The following is a 13,993-nucleotide window of genomic DNA, read 5'->3' on the forward strand; positions in this document are numbered from 1 at the left end:
AATTTTCACAAATTTTTTTTTTATTTTTCCGCCGTTATTCAATAGATTGACTGCCAATGGTTCAGAAAACTCAATTTTTCTTGGAAAATTTGCCAGAAAATCGTGAAAAAATACGAAAAATCTGAGATTTTTCTATGAATCACAAATCTTTCCGAATCTATGAAATCAGTAAAGTGAATTGCCCCTTGGAAAAAATGTCAGCTGTTTTTGTTGCAAAAAATTGTGGAAAATTTGCAATTGCGCGCGAGGAATTCTGGTGAAAAAAAGGTGCCTACGTTGAAAAGGATGGCGTGGTACACGGTGTCCGTGTGCAAATGGACATATTTGGCTGTGTTTTTGGGGAATTTTGCTGGGCTGTGCATGGGGGGCGCTACCGACATTGCCCTTGATGCAAAAGCAACGCAAAATCACAGAATAGACAGCCTCAATCTTCTCCTGTACACCTTCCTGCTGACCCTTACAGTTTTAACCATCTGGCTGTTTAAACATCGTCGTGTAAGCTGGCTCCACGAGACAGGACTCGCCGTCATCTACGGTTGGGATCTACAAATTCATGTGATTTGTGTGGCCTCTAGAATGACTCATTTGTTTTCTTTTTTTCTGATTTTTCCATCTTCAGGGTTGATTGTTGGAGCTATCATTCGCTATGCCAGCACTACGACGTCCCTGGTGCATGTGAATGTGGAGCCAGAGGTGAATACCATGTACAATGAATCCCTCCCACCGGATACGCTGTGGCTCAAATTCCCCGGGAGGCTCAATCAATCAAATCCAGATGGTAAGAGTTTGCCAAACAAAACGTACGCCTATACGTTCAGGGGGGCAGTTCAAGCGGAAGAGAATGAGATTGATCTCAAGGCTACATTCGATCCAGAGATTTTCTTCAATATTATCCTCCCACCGATTATTTTTCATGCCGGCTACAGCCTCAAAAGGGTAAACAGATGGTATTCCTGCTGCTGTATGGCACTAAAAGATGTCTCTTTCTTTGCACAGAAATACTTTTTCCGCAATTTGGGAGCTATTCTAACATTCGCCATCATTGGGACAACCCTATCGGCATTCCTGATTGGTGCTCTCATGTACGGCTGTGTCCAACTAATGCCGGAAAGGCTCCGTGCGAGCTTTGGTTTCCTCGACACACTATACTTTGGGGCCCTTATCAGTCCCACGGATCCCCTGACAATCCTTGCCATCTTCCACGACATGCATGTGGACGTTAATCTGTATGCTCTAGTTTTCGGGGAGAGTGTCCTCAATGATGCCGTTGCCATCGTCCTTAGCGGGTGAGTTTCCACACCACACAGACATATCATTTGCTCCCAATTAGTGTGCTTGTTTTCCCATCAATTTCCATTGAATTCCCTGAAGTAGGTCTCGCGAGATTATTTGCTATGAATAAATAAGTGATTACTCATCAAATATTCTCAGTCATCTGTGCTAAAAAATACACACAGAAGGCATTTTTTTATAAACAGATAAAAGCCAACATTTTTTCCACGCAATTGATTCCCATTTTTTCATCTTCTCTGTTTGTTTTGACTTTGATAATAAAAAAAGCATTATCAGTCAGTAAATGAATGAACATTGACTGGACGCTTTTTCTTGTTTATTAAAAAATAATGAGATTATAAATTCTTTCCTGATCATTTGGGTCAAAAAAAGTGTAAAAAAAATCTTAATTTATGAAAATCTGAAATAATTATTAAGAAGAGTCTTGATAACAGTTAATTGAGGAGGCGCCAGGCGCTTACTTAATTCTATAGAATTGAATGAATAATGATTTTTTGCATGAATAAATTGATATAGGAATTACTAACGTTAGTTAATAGCCCCTGTGTACATCTTCTATAATTAGTTATTTTATCATGATTTTACTTCCTTTTCCTTTCAGAGCGATTCAGAACTACGGAGAGCATTACTCAAGCACCGGTGGCTTTGAAACAGATGCCTTCTTTAGATCTCTCGGAGATTTCTTCAGTATCTTCATGCTCTCTCTTCTGATTGGCGCCTCAATGGGGTGCTTTACAGCATTGATATCCTTTTCAAATAATCCTTAAAAGGGATGGTCCAAAGAATAATGGGAATTTAAGGACTTTTTTGAGTGATTTTTGACTTAATTTGGAACAGAAGCCTATCTATAGAGAAAGGTGTTTCAGAGTCTAAATATCTTTGAAACGTTTAGACTTTTAGGTTTCTTTTTAGAAGTCAAAAAAAAAACTATTTTCAAGCAAAACATTATGAGAAAAGAAAGTAAAAATGTTAGAAAAGAAACGTCAAATTCATTATCAATTTTTAAAATATTTTAACATTTTTAACAATCAGTTAAAGTTTTTACATTTATTAGACCATCCCTTATATTTAATTTTAAATTTTTTAAATGCCAAATTTTCCATAACTGCTCTGCTCACTTGACCAAATTTACCCGTGTTCGAGATTTTCCACTCTTGGAATCGGCTCTCTTTGTTCTCATGTCCTACAGTACGTTCCTCATAGCGGAAGCTGCAGAGCTAACAGGTGTTGTTGCAGTTCTCTTCTGTGGCATCTGTCAGGCTCACTATACGTACAATAATTTATCTGAGGATTCAAGGATACGAACTAAACAGATTTTCGAGTTACTCAATTTCCTCGCGGAGAATTTCATTTTCTCCTACATTGGGGTATCAATGTTTACCTTCCCAAAGCATCATTTCGATCCGTGGTTCATCATGAGTGGATTTGTGAGTTTTCCTTTTAATGTTTTTTTTTTTTTTGTGAGATTTTAAGATGATTATTTTGGGATTTTTCTCTTGTAGATTTGTGCAGCAATCGGTAGAGCTGTCAACATCTATCCATTGTCCTTCTTGCTGAATTTGGGTCGAAAGCCCAAAATTGCCATGAATTTCCAGCATATGCTCTTCTTTGCTGGCCTTCGTGGAGCCATGTCATTTGCTCTGGCCATCAGGAATACCGTGTCAGATGCAAGACAAGCCATGTTGACCACCACGTCGCTCATTGTAATTGCCACGGTGATTATTCAAGGGGGTGCATCGAATTTCCTCCTCACATGGCTGAAGATTCCATTTGGTGTGGATGATGAAACAGAGGCCCTCACCTATCAGGGCGTAAGAAGCGTAAGTGGAAAAAAAAATTTAAAAATTCTCATTCACGATTTTTTTCTTTAAACACGGTATTTGGACAAATGTTGTACTATATTGTTGTTATTCTTTTAGTCTCTTCTTCTCTGTAAAACAAAATCTAATCTTTTAACTAACAGAGCGCACCAAAAATATCTTTTACCTCTAAAATGTCATAAAAAGGGTAGATTCTGATACAAATCTTTTCTTTCCTTACAATTCGTCAATTATAAGGTTTTTGCGGTTTTTGGTATTCTGGGAAAAATCTTATAAGATTTTGACATTTTATTTTGTTTCTTTAAAAAAGTTCATAAAGAAAATTACTTTTCCAAGGCTCTTTAAAGTTCTTTCTGACTATTTTCTGGAAAAACTTATTCTTTGTTTTTCTTTTAAAGAACGACAACAGAATAATTTTTCAGTTGTTAGAAAAGAAAAGAAAAGATTTTTATCAGAATCTACCCCCAAAAGCTAAAAAAAAGTCTCCTAATTAAGGACCTTGTTGGGATTTATAAATAATATCGTTGAGGATATTTATCAAAATAATTTCGATTGAAATCAATAAAGTCAGTGATGCGTGACTCTTAGCTAATGACTGGCATTAATTTGGTGCTTTTGCGTCTATAATATGGTAGAGGGGAAAGTTATCACACACCGTATGCACAATATTCCCGCAATGAATCAACGGGATTACCTCTTTTGATATCCCACCATCTGAATATTATTCTTGTACGCGACAATTGCTCTCTCTCTATTGTCACGTCAACAAGTGACGTTAATTCATCAACATCTGTCCAAAAAACAAAATAATCAACTGAATTGAGATATTGTTAATTTATTGATTTCCCATTCAACTACCTTCCTGTAGGTCTATAATTCAATGGAAAATACAACTGGGGTATGTCCTCTAATGCCTCTATTTGAATTTTATTAACTAAATTTAATTTGAAAAAAAAAAAAACATCAACAATCATTTTTTTTCTTTCTCAATCCATTCTTTTCCAATTTTCCTTCTGAATGCAAAACAAACCTTTTTTTTCTTTCATCCTCAAACTTATCATCATCTGTCTACAAATTCTCTCTATTGATTGCATTGTAGATGGAGGTGTAATGTGATTAAATTGCATGCTATTATTTACTTTATCTAATTGACACACAATAAATTTTGCAGTCTATCGACACGGGATTAAATTTGAGTCAACTTCACGTATCGGGTAGAAGACGAAGCTCATTGGTGAGGAGCTGTGAAAAATAATAACTTTATAATAGAGGATACATACTTTATGTACAATTTTTGTAGTTTATGATTTTCTCAAGAGGTATTCGAATGCTCAAATATTATTTTATAGTTTACTCGAGTTCTGAATCAAATGTGAGTAAAGGAGTCTATTCGTTTTTATTTATAAACCTTTCAATGCTTGAAATATTATTATGTCTTCATACATTGGAAGAGACAATCTCCATCAATGATGATGTCATTGTTTGGAATTTCAGACCAAATTTTTACAATTTTTTCCCTGTTTATCTCAGTCGGTAAAAGAAAACTTTCTTTCAGTGTTCTTCAATTCTTTTTTCACCCCGTACAAGATTACAGGTGTGTCGATTGTTTCCTCGAATGAGGAAATTTTTTCTCCATAGAAAACGGATAAACTCCTTTGGAATCAAAAATATAAATGAAAAATAACAAAATGAAAATTAGTGCTTAGCACAGTTCATATCAAAATTCATTCCAATCGGCCCAGCCGTTTTGGAATAGTTTGATTGTCATAACAAACATGTTGACAGACTTTCTTTTAAATAGATTTAGACGTGAAGACAAGACTAAACTAGAATTATTTTCCACTTGAATATAAACTATTAGCTGGAAATAAACTTAAACACTCAAATTTTATTATAGAACTTCCTCCTTTTGATCTAACATTCCATCGTATAGGTTTTTATTTTTAAGGAATTTATAAAAAATGATTTTTGTTTAAAGAAAAAAAAATATATTAGTTTTAGTCACTATAATAACAACCTTGTTTCTAACACAAATTCTACTTTCCATCGTTTTATTTTGCTCAATTGCACTCAACATGGCTAAAAGTGTTTGAATACCTCTTGTAACTACAACTTTGCACTCAATTTTATAATACAACACTTGACTTTTTTGTTGTTGTACGTACACAGGCTCTTATCTTTTCTTTATTTAATGCTACCTCCACATATCAATAGCCCAGCATAAATTCATACACTATCATGCCTTTTTTGTATCATTCAATGCGATAAGATTTTATGCATGCGTTTTTTTTTGCGATAAGATACTTATGCAATGTCATCAAATTAAGTTGTTTTTTTTCTGCCATCACGTAGGAGACGGAAAGTGCAGGAGATGCTGAAGGTGGTGGTGGAGGTGCTATTGCTGGTACAAGTGCCACAGATCACGGGAAGAAGAGTCATGAGAAGGCATTTTTAGCACGAATTTGGGGCAATTTTGATACAAGGTAAGAGAATTCTGTTTATTTCCTCCCCACTTGTAATTAATCATTCATCAGTCAATTGAAGAACGATTGTATATAATATTTCGGGATGATGGGCATTTTGGAGTGTGTGAGAGATTGCGCCTGGGAGATTTGATATAACTTTTACGGGGCAAAATCAACCATTTATTGCTTCGATTGTAATGAGTTTTAATGTTTCAAGTGGCACACCTCGCGCGATAAGTATCATCTTCAATCGTGGGTTGTTAAATGATAAGACCCGGGGTGGGAAGTAGTTATTAATCAAGATCTCAATTATACCTGCGCTCTCAGCTATGTGAGTTGTGTCATGTGAATGAATCATATGTGTCCCTTTTATCCACCACCTGGGAAGAATTCTTCTTGTGCAAAATTTTAGTTAGACGTGTAAAATACCCGTAAAGAATTTTTCAGTGAATCACGTGCTATACTCCACGCAAATGTGATATCGTAAAATGAGTTGAGGTTTTTTCTTGTATTTTTCTTTTTATTTCCCCTCTTAAATACGATGGGAACAACCGAATTGTGGATTTCGATAAGGTGCAAAAAAAAGTAAGAAGGAAGGTTTATGTAGGATCAATTTGATGGAAATTTAAAGTCTTTGACTCATTTAGCTCAATTGGAATTATGATTTATTTACAAAAGAAAAAATTGCTATCTTATACATTATTTAATCACATAGACATTTTTTTAGTATTCTAAAATTAAAATTAAATTAATTTTTTTTAAATAATAAGGTCCACATTAGAGAGTAAATTCCAGTAGACAAAATGTGGGCTGGCAAGTCGTTGTTTGTTTTTCTTTTTAGGTCTAAGTAAATGTCTTCTTTTTACCCACATATTAAGGGACAGTCCACGAAAATCTCGAACCAAATATTGGTTCATCTTCGCCAATTTTTTGCCTCTTCCAAATACGATTTTAGTCTACATGCGGAAATGAACATTTTTGTTTCTTTCGTGTGTTGAGAAAGAATAAGTCAAAATCACATTGAGAATCTAAAGTCTGTATCTCTGAGTTCATTTAAACTCCACTTGTCGAAGCGTTCAATGAGTTCTGGGGACATTTCCTTTTTGAATGTTCCACTTTCACCTTTTCGGAGGAGTTTGTACTTGAAGAATGGCAGCACGGACTTCCTGAGGGGTGTCTCACTGATTGATTTGTTCTTCTTCATTGAGTCAAATGAAAGATGATGACTGAGTTTTGTTACTTGCTCTTCTGTGAGGGTTTTTCCCATGAATTTGGCTGTTTTAACAATAACAGCTGGCAGATCTTTCTTCATCTCCTCGTATGTGATAAAGAGAATATTTTCCTCATTTTTCATACTCCAGAAATCTAGGACATGACTATGGAATGGGGCGTACAGAGCTGAAGAAAAGAAGAATATTTTATTAGATTTCTATGTTTTATGTTCAATGTTTTAATTATTTTTAGTTCAACTATTGCTTAAAAAAAAGAATCTTCTTTAATTAGGTTTGTTTGTAATTGGTTTTATTGGATTGTTTCAAATTCATATAAATTTTTGATTTAAAAAAAATTTAAAAAGACATTAAATTAAATTAATTTGTAAAAGTAAATTAATAAATTAAATCAATATTAAAGCCAAATACAGAAATGGATTGAATTTCTTATATTTTAAACTTACTTGAATTAACCATAAATGCCTCCATCATGTCGTTAAAGTTGGGTTTCCATCCCTGCATCCGGGACATAAAGTGGTAGTTTGAGATGGCAGCATCCTTGGGATTTCTTGTGCAGTAGATAACTTTTGGTTTAACCGTCCAAATATCCGTTGGTAGGAGATGAGCTGGTAGATGGGATTTCATGTAGCGCTGTCCCTTCATTTCAGCACACTGGCGTATGGAATTAGTTTTACTTATCACTGCCACGGCTGAAAGTTCAAGTTGAGGAAAACGCTCAGGCAGTGGGATTTTGCGTCCACGTTCAAAATCCAAATCATTCCCAATCTGCCACACCATCTCCTGTGTCCACGTTGTCCCGCACTTAGGGAAAGTTACGACGAATACGTCGTCCTTTCGCACCTTGAAATTTAGAATATCATCTGCCCATTCGCTGTAGAGGGCTGGCAGGAGGGCGGGTTTCATTTGCCAATTTGCCGCACATGGTTCAAGGGGTCGTGTAAGGGGTTGGCAACTCTTAAAATCCAAGAATCGATTGAAGATCAAACTCTTCCCGTATGTTATGCGGGGAATATTTTCACACAAAACTGGCATTTCTTTTTTCAAATCAATTTCACCAAAACACTCGATTTGTATGGGGGAGGGGAGGAAAGGATCCACCAAACACCTTGGTATCCGTTCGTTATTTTTTTCCACGGTATCCGCACCTGAGAGTTTCACAGTGTCGACTGAATTGGAGCCCACGGAGGTGGCTGTTGATATATGATTTTTAGTTGGGGGTTGGCGCAATGAACGTCGAACTATCTCTCCGACCAAACTGATATCAGGTGAATCGCCTCGCGGTGGAAAACACCGAGGGAGAGCGTGAGTAATTCGGTGATAAGAGAAAATTCACCTGGTCACTGTGAATTTTTGCTGTATTATACCATTCTCTATATAGAAGGAGTTAATTTTGGTGGAGTCCCTCGCGGTAATTATTGGAAATATATAATTGAGAACTAATCTAACCATTTCACCTTTATATAATTTCTCTTTTTTTTGCCAAATTGCTCTAACAATAGACTTTATGGCGTCAATATTTGAATGAGCGTAGGTACTTTTTGATAATTTTTAGTTGATTCTTCTTAAATTCAGCCTTGAGTTTGATTCGTTTTAAGAACAATTTTTATTTGTATTCTATTTTATGTTAACTTTAAATACACCAGTAAAAGTATTCTTAAGATTTGAGAAGGTTGTCTCTTTCAAATTTCACATACCTTTTTGCTGGAAACTAGTAATATAATCACAAAAATTAATTTAAAAAAATGTAAGAACCACCAAGTTCTCCTTATGATGATCGAAGTAAAAGAAGGACAGTATTCGCTTATTTAATTTATAAGAAAAACTTTTGACATTTGGATTGGACTCCGGAAACTATTAAGTTTATAACATTTTTAATAATGAAAATTATGCTGTAAAAAAGACATTTTTCTTTTAAAAAAAAAAGTTATGTTTACTGTAGCCCATTTGTGTATTACGGTTCTTTTTTTTCTAATACATACATAGATAGGTACGTAATAATTAAGCAAATATACGTAACTGATAAAATTCTTCATTAAACTGATTTTTGATAAACAGTCGATCACATTCCTTTCTCAATTTTCAAAAATGGATGCCAAAATTAATAGTATTAATTAATATTAATAATAATAATAATATTAATAGTATTAAAATATATTATTGGTTTAAGCTTAAAAAATATAATAGTTTTTATTTACAAAATTATATTTTTCATAATAGTTTTTATGCATATAGGGAGTAATTGCTAAAATGTCCGAAATACATAAAATTGACACTGAGAAGGACGTGAAATTTATGTGTGTAAAAAATACACAATTGTCGATAAAATTGATAGCAATAGAGCAATTTTATTTGGTGTGAAAAGAAAAGATGAATATGTCGGAAAAAAAACACGAGCGAGAATGAAAACAGGGCTTTTTCGCGATCAAAATCATCAAAATATCACTCAAAGCTTCAGTGGTAATCCCTCTTGGTTTTCCCTCTACTCTCTGTTAATCTATTGAGAAAAAAAATATTATGGGTATGTGTGTGCTATGTATGATTTTATGTCGTCGTTACCGTTGGTAAATACTTGAAATGTACCCGCGTGTCCAACGATCATGGGACCTATATCGGGTGGTATTTGAAAAGAAAAAAAAAAGAATGATTCCGTGAGTTCGGGAGCACCTGATTAGGGACCCTTGAACGTGGCCTTATCACTTTTATTGCATTATATCGATTTGTTCGTGTGATGGCATTTTTTGATCAAAATCTTTCGTTTTTTTTTTCTTCCTAATATTTTTCACATAACACAGGTACATGAAGCCCCTCCTGACACATTCGAGGCCAACACTGCTGGAGACCCTTCCCGTCTGTTGTGGACCCGTGGCGAGACTTCTCACAACCACCGAGCAATTGACTCAGGTTTGTTTATTTTTCTCCTAATCAACACCCAAAATATAAAAAAAAGAAATTGTGGTTGACTCATTGTGCACAAGGTGATTCCTCCGGCATAAATTCTTTGATGTTCCAAGGGGGGATTGCATCGTGAGACTTTTCCTGAGTCACCTACCTGCCCATACATTTGCACGCTTTTGAGCTAGAAAGATATCAGCACAGAAGAGGGAATGAAGATCAAAATTTCAATGAGTTTCACTTTTTCGTTCGTTCTTTCATATACAACCAAAAGAAATGGCTATTAAATCGAATAATTGAATGTAATTGCTGTGTTATGCAAGATCGGGAAGATAATCAATTTTATTATCATCGTATTGAATACTTTTGAGTGTTTTCGTTGGCACTTTTTCAAATTCCTCATTTTTGTAATATAATACGAATGATTCTTATCAAAAATGAATGGGAGTTTTTTGGCGGAAAGAAGTGTAGTGTATAGGTACTTCAGAAAATACGTTTAAGGACACGTATACCAGATTCTAATCTATCTTTTCTGTTCTATTCAATACGCTGAATTATTTTTGATTAATTTTTATTATAACTGAACAGATATTTTTCAAAGTTTTCGCGATTTTGTCTTAAATATCGTAAGATCGCCAGATTTATTACAAAAGTAGAGATTTAGGAAATTCAATTTTGAAGAAGATCACAAAAAGGAGATTTTATTAAAGTCATAAAATAGTCAGATATTAGTTTAATTTTTTTTAATCCTTTGAGGACATTTTTTCCTTTTAAATATTTTCCTCTTTATTTTGGTAAAAAAAATTATAGGGGATCTATTTAGATAAAGAATAAATTGCCACATTCTATGAATACGTGCGAAAATTGGAACAAAATTGATAAAATAAGATGATAAGATTCTTGGAATTCCGTTAATGATTTCTATAATTAATTTAATTTGTGATAGAGGTCTTTTAGGAATATTTTAGCCGAATGCGATTTTTTGGTAATTTGAGAAGAGAATTTATAAGATACTAAAAATTAACTAACTTATTTGTGAGATTATCATTATTTATTCTTCCGTACTCCTTGAGGGAGTAGGTGATCGAAACCGGAGCTAGATTTTGTGTAATTATTTTGATAGATTTACAACCATATTTTTTGGAGAAGGTTGCGTTAAAATTTCAGATTAATCTAAAGAAAAGTTCTTAACAAAGAATGCAGAATAGAAAGGGTCTCTGCTCCCTTATTTTCTTCTGAATTTCATTGATTTTTCTATTTTCTCCTCCAAGTTCTACGTCTAAAACGAATATATACGAAAAATTGCTTCTTCCTTCTCCATTATTCAGATTTTTTTTCAAATATCTTTTACAGTCATTTAAAAAATAATAAGAATCCAGTTTTTAAAGTTAACCAAAAAGTTTTTAAAATCTTATGGCAGTACAAAAATGTTTAATTTGCCTCAAAGTCTTTGGGATCAGCCACCTATAAGTATCCAATGACGTAGCTAGGGAGTGTTTTATACGCGGCGTACTATTGATTAAAAAACATTCTTATTCTATGCTTAAAAAAAAGAATTCTCTAAGATAATTTTATTCATTACCTTCCTGTAGAATGGCGTAACACGTCGTGCAGATTCTGATTCTGATCTCTGCATTGAGGAAGATTCAAATTATCGCGGTCCAGGCGGAAGTGATCCGCCAGCTAGACGAAATTCAATAAGTCGCGTAAGTATTCGGCTCGTATCTGATGAGAGAAACTCATTTCTAGCCAGTTACAAGACGAGAGATTGAGTGGTGGAATTGCAATTGCTGGAGCCTAATCAGATGCATCCAATTAACCATCTACACTTTTAGTCTATCTGTGTGTAATTTTCTTTCTACATTTATTCTATGGAACAAAATTAACTTTATTTAATTTTAGTGAATTCACACTGGGAAATTAATTTTCTTAATTTACAAAAAGAAGACACCTCGCAATAATTTATTATACTTTGTGTTTTTCTCTTTACTATTTTTTGCATGCCTTGCGACTCTTTATTGCCAACGCCTTATAAATGGAAGAATCCTAATCAGACTATTAATGAATTTCACTTCTTTATGTGAAGAAAATGCAAGATGATAAAAAAAAAACAAATGAGTATTCTTTCTTTTTAGTGATCACTGACACCTTATTAACAAAAAGTAACTTATATAGGTACTTAATTATACTATTTAGTTTGCTATGAATTAACATTTTTCTCTATATTAGTTTAACTTTGAAGCGCTTGCCCGGGGCTCCGGTTTTTGGGGCCGTGGATCAAACTCAATCAACCTAACCTCACAATTCACTCCTGGTTTTCTTTCTTCTCAAAATAACTCTCTCCACAAGTCCCTTCACTTTCTCCTCCTTCAATCACTCCTACAATTCACACTCTTCGCCTTCAAACCTTTTCCAACTCCTTTTTTCACTCCGAATTCTCAATTTTTCTCACCTCCAATTCTTCACACGTGCAATCCCACTCCTTATCCACATTCCAATCCCCTCCTCTTCTTCTTCTTTTTCCCACCTAGATCCTTCTCCTCGATTTTCAAATTCCCTTCGACCGTTAACGGTTTTCTTTTCTTTCCTTTCATCATCTCACCCACCACCCTCAACGCATTTTAACAACCCCCTATAAGTTGTTACAACTTGTGCATCCAGGGACCAGTATTTTTGTGTGGTGATTTAAAATGCCATTTAGACTTTTATTTTGTGGTATTATTTTATTTTTAATTTTTTAATTTAATATATTTTTTAGATGCGACGACAACAACAATCATCAGCATAAATGATTTTTCTTTCTTTTGATTTTTTTTTAGTTTGTTGTACTCTTTTAGGGATTTTTTTTTCGTTAAATCTTTTTCTTGTTTTCTTATTTTATTTAATAATGATTAAAATTTCCTTTAATGATTTTCTTTTTTTATTTACTAGATAAAAAAAGATATAAACTTTTTTTTTTTAAATATTAAGGACAAAGTATGAATCTTTAAAAAAATCACTAGTCAGATGGTTTGTGAGGGATATTTTTTGCAATTGTTTTTTTATGTTGATAAGAATGTAAAAAGAAAATAAAAAAAGTATTGAAGAAGAAATGATCATATTATATTCCCAGTTTATATCAACTCGGTGTTTACGATTTAATGAAGAAAATAAATTAAACTATGTATAATTTATTTGCAACTTCTAGCTTTAGTTAGCTAACAAAACAAAAGGATAATGAATTGATAAAAAAAATGTCAGTGAGACAGAAAATCAAATGTGATAAGAAAAGAGTTTCTTTTAAAATTTTTAATTGTAATTACATTATCAATTTGCATATAGTGGGAATAATTATAATTTAATTGCAAAGTCAAAAAGGTATGTAATAAAAAAAAAACAATAATAATGTTTTGATGATTTAAACTGAGGCAAAGGACAAAGTGAATGAACGAAAGTTACCTAGAAAATACAAAGATTTCTCTATAGAAGAATTACCGTTTAATTTGAGGCTGTATCACTTTTTATTTAAGTTAGTTTTCGCGTAATGTAAATTTATAATATAGATAGCGTTTGCAAGTTGATCATCTATTTAATTGTAGCTATTTAATGTAACAATTTCCAATGGAGAATTTTCATTAAATAAAAATCTTTAAAAGTTGGAAAAATATTATGAATTTTTTATACTTTTCCGAAAAGGAAATATGATTTTTTAACAACATTTTTCTCGAAGAAAAGTGATTATTTAAATTTTCTCTTCATTTAGCGCAATTTTCCGGATTTCCATACGGCAAGAAGGTCCTTGAGGGACGGAAAACCGGGAAAACCATTTCTAAGATTTTTTGGAGGAAAATGATCGTTGGATTTTCTAACGGAAATTTTTTAAAATAATGGATATTGGCAGTTGTGAGTTTCATTTTCCTCTCAAAAGACACCGAATTTTCCGTTTTTGAACAAATTTTTTTCATTTTTCCGGCTTTGCGTTTTTCTGCTGTTTTTCCGCAAAGAAAATGCGTTTTTTATGATTTTTTCGAGACTAATATGAGTGGGACGGTTATCAGCCGGCGGATATTCGGAATTATCTGTTTTCATGACCCTTTTTTCCTCTTTTTCCTGAAATGGATTTTCGCAAACTTTTCTAATTACTGTCGTTATTCGATGTAGCATTATCATTTGAGAAAGGAAAACCAAATTTTCACAAAAAAAAATTTAAAGAATGAAAATGAAAATCAAAAAGTATTGAAAATCTTCTGTGGAATGTCCATGGTGTGTCCTATGACGCCTCTTCTCTTATCAATTGATGTGACATTTAAAT

At 33.5% G+C, this 13,993-nt stretch overlaps 2 protein-coding genes across 9 annotated transcripts; one reads left to right on the forward strand and one right to left on the reverse strand.

Annotated features, from left to right (window-relative positions):
* Positions 1–35: 35 nt before the first annotated feature.
* LOC129789608 (sodium/hydrogen exchanger 6) lies at positions 36–13,346 on the forward strand. 8 transcript variants are annotated; one of them, XM_055826549.1, is made up of 12 exons: positions 161–535; positions 620–936; positions 997–1,286; positions 1,895–2,036; positions 2,412–2,720; positions 2,796–3,113; positions 3,982–4,011; positions 4,285–4,347; positions 5,466–5,596; positions 9,603–9,711; positions 11,295–11,408; positions 12,461–13,346. In XM_055826549.1, exons 1-12 carry the CDS (start codon positions 286–288, stop codon positions 12,488–12,490), a joined length of 2,103 nt encoding a protein of 700 aa, XP_055682524.1. In that variant the 5' UTR covers positions 161–285; the 3' UTR covers positions 12,491–13,346. The 8 variants fall into 8 exon arrangements, with proteins under 8 accessions (XP_055682526.1, XP_055682524.1, XP_055682523.1 ...); XM_055826548.1 differs by having other exon boundaries at positions 11,295–13,346; XM_055826552.1 differs by lacking the exon at positions 4,285–4,347 and having other exon boundaries at positions 162–535.
* LOC129789732 (luciferin sulfotransferase-like) lies at positions 6,218–7,974 on the reverse strand. Its single transcript, XM_055826755.1, has 2 exons — positions 7,254–7,974; positions 6,218–6,976 (listed from the first exon to the last, which is right to left on the reverse strand). The coding sequence occupies exons 1-2, from the start codon at positions 7,840–7,842 to the stop codon at positions 6,594–6,596; spliced, it is 972 nt and encodes a 323-aa protein (XP_055682730.1). The 5' UTR covers positions 7,843–7,974; the 3' UTR covers positions 6,218–6,593.
* Positions 13,347–13,993: the final 647 nt, after the last annotated feature.

Source organism: Lutzomyia longipalpis, chromosome 2 (genome assembly GCF_024334085.1).
Source record: "Lutzomyia longipalpis isolate SR_M1_2022 chromosome 2, ASM2433408v1".
Taxonomy (NCBI): domain Eukaryota; kingdom Metazoa; phylum Arthropoda; class Insecta; order Diptera; family Psychodidae; genus Lutzomyia; species Lutzomyia longipalpis.